We start from the raw sequence: 10,203 nt of genomic DNA, 5'->3' as shown, positions 1-10,203 counted from the left end.
GTCAAAAAAAATGACGTACAGCCGCTTTTGCGCCGTTTTTTAGCGCCTGGAAAAGGCAGGCGTTAAGGGACCTGTGGGCTCGGAAGGAGCCCAGAGGTGCCCTCCCATGCCCCCAGGGACACCCCCTGTCACCCTTGCCCACCCCAGGAGGACACCCAAGGCTGGAGGGACCCATCCCAGGGACATTAAGGTAAGTTCTGGTAAGTATTTTATTTATTTTTTTTGTGGCATAGGGGGGCCTGATTTGTGCCCCCCTACATGCCACTATGCCCAATGATCATGCCCAGGGGACAGAAGTCCCCTGGGCATGGCCATTGGGCAAGGGGGCATGACTCCTGTCTTTGCTCAGACAGGAGTCATTTCTATGGGGGTTGGGAGTGGGAAAAAATGGCGCAAATCGGGTTGAGGCGAAAAATTTGCCTCAGCCTGACTTGCCCCATTTTTTCACGCCCAAGCTCCATATCCCCCTATGCCGGCGCTGCCTGGTGTACGTCGTTTTTTTCAACGCACACCAGGCAGCGCTGGCGGCTAACGCCGGCTAACGTCATTGCTTAAATACGGCGCCCGCATGGCGCTTCAGAATGGCGTTAGCCGGCGCTAATTTTTTTGACGCAAAACTGCGTTAGCGCAGTTTTGCGTCAAAAAGTATAAATATGGGCCCAAATGTGGTTATCTGGTCATGCCAAACCGGGACAAAGTCACAAGTTAAGGTAAAGGCTGGATACAGGGACCAAGTTAGTCCCACAGAGTTGTTCCTTATGTCTTTGATGCAAGGCTCTGCATTACTCAGAGTTGGTTCCAATCACGAGCTGCGCGGTGCTGTGAGGCAAAGTCCTGCGCTGAGTTGCGTCACTCTGTAACAGATCTGAGAGGAACTGCAAAGGCTGAGATACGAGGTCCTGCATCAAGTTGCATCACATTGCATCAGTTTTGATCAGGAGCTACGAGGGGCTGAAATGGAAAGTACTGTGTCGAGTTGCCTCACACTGCATTGGATTTGATGGAACCCATATGTGACGGATCTCTGTTTCGGCAAGCAGATCCGTCAGGCCGAGAACAAACTGTCTCCGCCTCTCCTGACGCGGAAGAGCACAAAACCTCGGCCAATCGAAGGGCAGGAGCAGGCATTGGGCGTCCTCTGCTGGGACAAAAAAGAGGACCTGGGAATGGACGGCGGCGACGGAGAGGAAAGCAGGAAGAAGGAGCCGAGGAGTGTCTCTGGAGGCGAACAAGACATCGTGAAGATGGAGGAACAACAGGAAGAGTTGCCCGTCGAGTCCGAGGCGCGGGAGGCACCCTGCGCAAGTCCCGGCCATGCTTAAAGGAAAGCGTGGCCAGCACAGGTGCGTGGGGTACGGCAAGGAAGGAGGGGAAGGAACAGTGAAAGGGTGGTGAGGGCGGCGTGGGAAAACAAAAAAAGAACCCGAGAGAGAAATAATTGTGTTATTCTGATTTACGTACGGCACATTTACATAATTGTTATTTTTCTTTTGGGTTTATTGTTATTTTTCCTTCACATACACTGGGGTTGGATACGCTGAGACACCCAAAAACCCAGGGGAGGGGACCTCAGTTCCTGATAAGCTATATCTTGACAGGCAACCCAGCAGATTAAGGGGACAGGGAAGAGAGGCAGGAAACGGAGGGGTCGCTCGACATACAGAGAAGGCAGGAAGAAAAAGCAGCCCTATTGTAAGTCCAAGGAAAGAAAGGCAAGAAGAGGGTGTAGAGGAAGGAAAAACTCAGATAGCTAAAGAAAGGAAGAACCCCAGGCGGCCCACAAACAAGCAAAGAGAGAAAAGAAAAGAGGAGATCAACAGAACAGGGCACAGGAAAGGAGAAGAAGGGACAGACAGAGGTCCAGAAAAGACGGAGAAAGATGAAAGAACAGAAAGAGAAAAGAGAAGAACGATAGGAAAGAAATAGGAACCTTGCCAAATAACAGAAACACTTACCTGTGTTTTTCTCCTTCTTGTTTCCCCATGCGCCTCCTGGGAGCCCTGTAACGAGACGACGGACAGAAGATTAAAGAGACATTCAAGCACCCATATGGATGATCTGAACTGTATGACTTAAATAGACAATCAATAAAAATGCCCAGGCACCACTGCTGCTGACTACTTGTCCTCATTGCGCCAACCTGTCACACCATAGTTACGCAAGGAGGAGTACATTCTAATGCCAGCCAAGGATCCAAGACATAGAGGGCACCTCTTGGGAATCAGGACTCACTCCAAGCAGAGGCCAGCAGCAGTGCTCAGGCACGTACAAGCAGGTCCAGTGCAGCAGGGTACTGGGCAGTTGCAGAGAGGCCACTGAAGCCTGTTGTGCCCCTTTAACTCACACAGGTCAGCCAAATGCCAGTGAAGTCACTTTAGGTAGCCAAGGATGAAGTCAAGAAGGTAAAATTTTCCTTTTCAGACAGCAAATCAGTCTTTCCACCAGATCAGTCCTTCTACTTTAACTTGCATGGATCTAGGAGTGGTCTATCTAGTGACTTTGAAGGTCCACTATTTATAACTGGTGCCAGCCTTTTTTTGGGGAAAGTCCTTGTCTCACCCCAACTGCTTTCAAAAAGTTGATCCCCTTCCCTTATTATGATTCAAAACTGTGGGGTGACATAAGACAGGGCAGGCCTGGTGTCAGATTCCTTTGTGTGTGTAGAAGGCAAAGCACTTTGAAAAGTAAGTGGGGCTGGGAACAGTCGCCTTAGTTATTCTGCAAGGATGACCCATCCTGTCCACGCCTAGGACTCCTTTTTGTTACTTTCTGAAACTAATACTTACATACCAGCAGCAAAACCATTTATAGTCATGCAACCCAGGACACTGGCAGAAGGCACAGATGGTTAGGACAAGAAATTACCAGAGTTCTAAAAGTGTCACTCTCAGAATGAAAATCTGGCCTCAACTTTGAAGAGGATTTTAAATTGCAACTCATTTGAGCAGAAACAACATATCTTTATCTGCTTCCAATCCAAAGAAATCACTTAAATATAATAAATAACCCCAGTATTAGTCACCGGGAGAGATAGGCCCTGTGACAGGTAAAAAATGACTCTAGGAGTTTTTCACTTCCAGAACAGGTAAAATGTGAGCACATGTCCTAGTATTTAAATACAATGCACCCTGCCTTTGAGCCTTTAGGGCCTACCTTATGGGTGACATATAAATATTTACAAGGAGGGTTTAGGTCTGCCAAAAGGTATATTTTGTCAGGTCGATAACACAGTTTATATCTGCATTATAGGAGACAGTGGCAGACCTGACATATGTTTTAAAAGGCTACTTTGGGGAGTGGCACAATGAGTGCTACTCGTCCCTTAGTAACATTTAATTTATAGGCCCTGGGTACATGTACATTGTAGGAAAGTCCTCCTTTTTGCCCTGGTCACCCCCAAACTTTTTGGACAGATACTGGTGGTTATTGACTATTGGCTGTGCCCTGGGTACTGCTTACCAGTCCCAGGGCCAGTGCTCTGGGTAAAGTGGATATGCAAATTAGGCTAATTATAATTGGCAAAAGTAACCTACCTATAAGTCCCTAGTATATGGTAGGGCATGGAGGTTTAGGGACCCCAGCATAGGTAGTTCCCCCATAGGTGCACTGCTGAGGTGCCCAGTGTCATTTTAAAGGCATGCCAGCCTTGCTGGCTGCTTTTAAAGTAAAGTTACATGCAAATTCAACTTTGGAATTAAAAGTAGTTCCAAAGTCTTAAACTACCTTATTTTTACATATAAGTCACCCCTAAGGTGTGCCCTATGTGCCCCTAGGGCTGGGTGCCATGTAACTATAAGCAGGGACCTTATAGAAATAGTGTTATAAGTCCTGGTGAGGTAAAACAGCCAAATTTGTGTTTCCCTTATTGTAGTGAATGGCCTCCATAGGCTAGAAAGTTGAGACTTTATTTTAATTTTAAAAGTCCCCTTAAGTAACAGATACCAAAAGTTTGGCATACAATTATTTGCTATAATAAATCCCATAACTTCCAGTTGTTGGATTTAATATAACTTGTTCAGGTAAAGAGTTTTAAACTTTACCTGAAAAGTTGCCAATTTCAGCCCTGCAGTGTTTTTGCTGCTGTGCTCTGATTGGCCAGCCTCTGGCAGCCTGGCCAGGCTGCCTTGATGAGGTGTGAAGTGGCCTTTGCTTCACAGAAAGAGATGTGCCTGGGGGAGGATATCTCCCCTCAGCAGATGGTGAAGCAGGAAGGGGGAGGGCTGCCAAACTGGTCTTCAAAGGCAGAGAAGGACATTTGGAGCAACCCAGCAACACCCTCACATCCTGCAAACCCAGGCAAATAGGTGCCCCCTTGATTAGATTAGGAGAGGGCAGGAGAGGGGTGTGTTTAGGATTTTTAGCCACACCAGTGGGTGGGCTCAGCCAGATGTAACCTCCAAAAATCACTTTCAGCCATAAAGGATTTTTGAGGAATGTTGCTCCCTGGGATTGATTTTTGCCACATTTCCCAGGAAGGGGTCATCACAGGGGGAAGGACCCTGCACCTGATCGGAGAACCAGGACACCCCCCCCCCTGTGTTTCACCCAGGAGCAGGGATACAACTGGCAGACCTGCACCCACACCTCAGATCCCCATCAGATTCCAACAAGGAAGAACTACAGGAGAAGAAGGACTGCCCTGCTGGACCCTTGGCCTGCACCTGGACCCTGCACTCTGAAGGACTGCACCAGCTGCACACTTGGGCTTCACCACAAGAAGGATTTTGCCTGGCTTCAACTGGTTCAAGGAAGGACTCTCTGTTTGCTACAGGTGCTAACCAGAGTCCCCTGCACCAACTCCTGAAGAAACCAACCAGCTGACCAGTGACCAAAAAGGAGTTTGGCCAGGTGCATTCTGGAAGTTGTAGTCCACACCCCCAAGGAGCATCTCAGAGCTTCTGGAACCTTGAGGTGAGCTGTGGACCCCAAACGAACTTTGGAGAACTTTTGGAAAAAAGCTCCATAGAGGGACCAACCCGCAGCGGCAACTCTAGCCTGCTTGCCTCAACCGCGACTCGGCCTGACTTGCAGGTTCGTCCCGGTGAAGAAAATCTCCAAAAAAGAGACTAAGTCCGAACGTAGGAAGTTGACCGGGACCTCCCAGCCCGCGTACCCGCAGAGGGCTCCAAGGACGTCGGATCAAGATCCAGGTTTGCCCCAGTCGAAGGATTTTCACTTCGAAAAAACAACTACGACTGAAGGTAAAAATCTCAATTGGGGGCTCCCGTGATGCGAATCCAAGGAAGAGTTCCAGAAAGTCGGATTGGACTGGCAGGTTCGTCCCGCTGAAGAAAATCTTCAGAAAAACAACTAAGTCCTAAGGTAAACTTTTGACCGAGGCCTACCGCGGGCTGTACCCAAGCCGGGCTCCATCGCGGTCGGCCTTAAACTTTTTACTTTGCCCAGGTTGAGGTGCGACCAGATGACCAGATTGGCGCTTTTTATTTCTAGGCACGAGAAAACAATATATCTCCGGTTTCCCTTATCCGATTTTATTTGTTTTTGTGTCATTTTAAAGATAAAAATATAATCTATTTTTATAAATTGATTTAAGATTTTTAACCTGTTTCCTGTGTTTTATTTAATCACTGTTTTGTGATATTTGAATGCTTTACACTCTGTCTCCTAAGTTAAGCCTTGTCGCTCGTTGCCAAGCTACCAAGGGTTGAGCTGGGTTTAATTTACTGAGACCTAACTGACCTAAGTGGAGGTTGGTAGCCTGTTGCTAAGTGTAGGTACGTACCTGCCCTTACCAATAGCCCATTTTCCAACATACATGCGTTGTGTTGCTGGTGACTTGCAAGTCGATTAAATATACCAGTCAGGTAGATGCCAATTGAAACCATGTTTAAGGGAGTGAGCACAAATAATTTACCACTTGTTAGCAGGAAAAAGTGCTAAGAGTCCTAATGCCAACAATAAAAGTTCAGCAACGTAAGACAATAATCTAGGGGAGACCCTGCAAAAAGGGCCAGGTTCAACAATCAAAATATGTAACTTATTAAAAATAAATATATATATATATATAATTGTAACATATTCCTGAATAAAATAATTAAAATAAACTGAATAAAATAAGACTTAGTGACAATTTTTTCATATGTAAATGTTTGTCCTGATGGCCAATATAAAAAAGCAATACAACAGTAAGTCTGTGAGACCCTTCTACTTGCAGGAATATATAATGTTTGTTTGATGACTGTAAGCATCCTTGGCGTGGTCTTCCATAACTTTTTGCCTCTGCTTCCCAGGTTGATGATGTGTGCTGGACTCTGTTTTTGCTGTTTTTGATACTCTGGGCACTTTACCACTGTAAACCAGAGCTAAAGTGCAGGTGTTCCTGTGTAAAATGTATGTGTAATTGGCTTTTCCATCATTGGCATTTTTGATTTACCAGTAAGTCTCTAGTAAAGTGCACTAGAGGTGCCTAGGGCTTGTAAATCAAATGCTACTAGTGGGCCTGCAGCACTTGTTGTGCCACCCACACAAGTAGCCCTGTAAACATGGCTCAGACCTGCCACTGCAGTGTCTGTGTGTGCAGCCTTAAACTGCCAGTTGGACTTGGCAAGTGTACCCACTTGACAGGTCTAAACCTTCCCTTTTTTTTCATGTGTGGCACCTCAAAGGTAGGTCCTATGTAGCCCAAGGGGCATGGTGCAGTGTATGTTAGAGGTGGGACATGTGCTGATGTGTTTTACATGTCCTAACAGTGAAATACTGCTAAATCTGGTTTTCACTTTGCAAGGCTTATCTCTCTCAAAGGTTAACATGGAGGCTGCCTTTAAATATTATTAAAGTGCAGACTCCCTTTGAAAGCAGATAAAATTATGGAGTTTGAGGTCTCTGAACTCACAATTTAAAAATACATTCTTTAGTGAAGTTGGGTTTTATATTGTTAGTTTGAAAAAGCCACTTAGAAATATAACATCTCATCATATCCTAGTGTGCATGGGCATATCTGTCACTCTTATGCTGAGTGAATTTGGTGTAGAACTCAGCCTGTCTCACCGCACTTCCTGCAGACCCCCACAACATAAAAAAAATATTGATGGTGCGAAAGCCCCGTTTTGGGGCACCACCAGGAACCAAACATAACTAAGTAAAACCCATTTAGCATGTTATGAGGTGCTCCTCCAGCAGAATCAGTTCATTTGAAATAAGTAGCAACTCTGGTAATTTCATATTCACTGCTATATCCTTTACTACAGTGCTGCTATTTTCTTAATTATATTTGATATAGAAGTGCTGAAAGCCCACTCACAGGCTGCCATGTTTTTTTTTAATGTAGGCCACAGAGGGAACTCACTGCTGTGATAATTGTTTTTTTTCATCTTTAAGGGCAGCTCAGGGAGCCCACTCATGTGCTGCTCAACATACTGTTTTTAAATATTTTGTTGCATAGGGAATGTGCTGCTTGTGGGATCTGGCATTCCTAGTTTGATTCCGGCTGGGAAAGCTATTCTTTCTGCTCCCACTGGAAAGCAATCCTGTTTCCTGCCCATCTAGTGGAAGCTTTTCTGCTCCCGCCATTTGGGAACAGTGCACTTTTGCTCCTTATGCTCTGGTCGGCTGTGAGCAAGTAGGGTACTGTGAGTGGGCTCCCCAGGCCACTGTACTAAATTACTGGATTCAGGGGATGGGTTGTCGAGGCCATATTTGCGCCTAACACATGCTCCCCCCTTTATAAATATTGTTGCCTCAGAGCCAAAGCCGTTTTTGGCTCTGGGAGAGGGACCCATGCATGTCTCTCTGCCCAAACAAAGAAATAATTAAAATAGCATGACCTCAAAGCCCTGGGTCCCTGAGGGCCTGAGGGTCATTTTTAATGAAAAAGAATAAACCACTGCAACTTTTTGTACTGCAATTCCACTGGAGAACCACAGGATTGCAGACAAACCATTTAATATTGGCCCCAGGTGCTAGGGGGTCAGGTATCCCTACCCTGACCTTATATATATATATAACCAACCATTTTCAAGACAGTGGATCAAGTCCTGTAATGGCAGCACCAGCATTTCTTTTCATGTTGAGGCCAGCCAATCAGAATATTTGCTCTGAGAAAGCCTCCTCATCCAATGAAATGGCATGATTTTTGTAATTTTGACAAAGGGTCCCCATATGTACAAATTTAAAACCTTAATATCTCAAAATCTATTAACAGATTTACACAAGTCACAAAAGCACACTCCCTGGACCAAGATTTAGTTTCCTGCCACATTTGGTTTGATTTTGTTTAGCAGTTTTTGTGGGATTATGTCCGAAAAGAAAGTATGAAATATGCATGGGGATGTTTGATTTTGGGAACCTTCTTTTTTCTCTGAGATGAGGTCGATGAACTTTTGTTTAGCAAAGTTTTGTGAAGATTCAGTCTTTAGAATAGCACACTTAACATATCTACACAAGTTTGAAAGTGTTTTGCTTCAACAGTGTCATCCTGTGACAAACACTCAGAATAAAATCAAAACAGAACACATGCATTTTAGTATCAATGAGAATGAAATGAACATAATTAGAATATTCCTAGCAGCCTAACACCCGAAAGGCTACTTCTATATGCTACACTGTGATAGCATGGCGTGGCTAACCTGCCTCTCGAGTTCCTTGGGGCCCAGCACACTGTATATTTGTTCACAACGGATCAGCTGTGGTAATCAGACTTCTTCAGAGAGACTATTCCCTTGGAATGAAAACACACGATCAGCCCGACTCAGTTCCTCTTATCTCTTTATTGACTTTTGGCATAAGAATGGATGCTGCCGCAGTCTGGTAGGACCTCCCCTGATAACCTGTTACAAAGACCTATCAAATTCAGTGGACAATTCATGGGGTTTATATATGGTTGACCACTGACTTTTAATGTGTCCAATGACCCAAAACATAACAGGTCTGAACCAGCATGATGAAAATATGTCCGCTTTGACTACATGTCTATTTTACACATTTACTCTCAGACCTTGAAACATAGATATAGTGTAACATGTAGCAAAGTCATTGTTTAGATGAGTTGATGTATTTTAGTATCCTATAAAATATAAAGGCATGCTGACTGTGTACCAAAGACAAACATACTAAAATAACATGCCTAAAATGCAGTTTAGCTTTGGAGGTTTATGACAACGTCATCTTCATAGGAGGTGGCTTTGATGAATTGAGGATGTTAGCAAAGTCTGTCAGAGACAGATGGATAACCATTATGTGATGCACTGTGAAGGGGAGGGTGTCAGGGGAGAAGCAGGCTTAGCGTTGTTGAGCTGCTATTATTTCTTCTGATTTTTTTCACTGAAGAATAGGCTTATGGAATTAAAAGTACCTGTGGAATCTGGGATAAGAGGGTGATGCAATGGATGGTTGACATACATGTGTGTGATTGCGTGTGTGCTTTTATGTCTGTATGTATGTGTGTATGTATACAGAAATATTTATAAACTTGAATTAGCAGAAAATAGGCAATACAATTCAAAGTTGTTCCGAACAGGAGGCCCCAAAATCTGTCTGGTTCAGGGCCCCAAAAAATCTTAAAATGTCACTGGTTGGTGATGTGATGAGTTTTCTTCATGTTGTGCAGCAGCAGCTTTAATGGGGTGAAGTTTTGTGTTTCTTCAATGCTTTTCAATGTTCCACAATGTTCTCTTTTATTTGAGGATGAAGCATTTTTCATGGTGAAGTCTAGAGTACCATTGTGCTGAAGGTTGAAGATGCCTGCCATAAATGCACGCATTATATAAGAAATATTAAGGATTATGCTAGAACCATAACGATACTTGTAGTGGACACAATCAGGTCAGGGACACTCACAATATGTCAAGAATTACTAGGTATGCCAAGGAAGCATTAGCCCAATGATTTGCACTATTATGCTACTTAGGCCCACCTTTGCTAAACATAACAGGGCCAACAGTGTACATGAGATTGGCAGTGGGCATTATTTGCTCATACTTGAAAAACACACACACACACACTGACATACATCTACATGTGTTAGAAATGGGGTCTTTGGTTGGTAGTGATAACGCGTCCAGCCCTTATAAATTACCTGTACCTGGACACGTTGGAGGTCGGTGAATCTTTTAACCGAGTCGGGCTCTCCTCATCCTAAAATAGTCGAGTCACTCAGATCAATAATCAATAACTATTGCAGTTGGTAATCAATACTCAATTAATAGATCAATATAGCACATTAAAATCAATAACAGTCGGTATTTC

General features: G+C 44.4%; 1 protein-coding gene across 1 annotated transcript in view; it reads left to right on the top strand.

Moving 5' to 3' along the window:
• Positions 1-889: 889 nt before the first annotated feature.
• LOC138283817 (RNA exonuclease 1 homolog) overlaps positions 890-10,203 on the top strand; it is a 41,523-nt gene continuing 32,209 nt past the window's right edge. Inside the window, exon 1 of the mRNA XM_069221938.1 lies at positions 890-1,343. Within this exon, the coding sequence (XP_069078039.1) occupies positions 1,001-1,343 (343 nt within the window). The 5' untranslated portion in view covers positions 890-1,000. The remainder of the gene's footprint in view (positions 1,344-10,203) is intronic.

The sequence above is a fragment of the Pleurodeles waltl genome, chromosome 3_1, assembly GCF_031143425.1.
Source record: "Pleurodeles waltl isolate 20211129_DDA chromosome 3_1, aPleWal1.hap1.20221129, whole genome shotgun sequence".
Classification (NCBI taxonomy): domain Eukaryota; kingdom Metazoa; phylum Chordata; class Amphibia; order Caudata; family Salamandridae; genus Pleurodeles; species Pleurodeles waltl.
The sequence above is the reverse complement of the archived record's forward strand: the minus strand, read 5'-3'. Positions and strand labels throughout refer to the sequence as shown.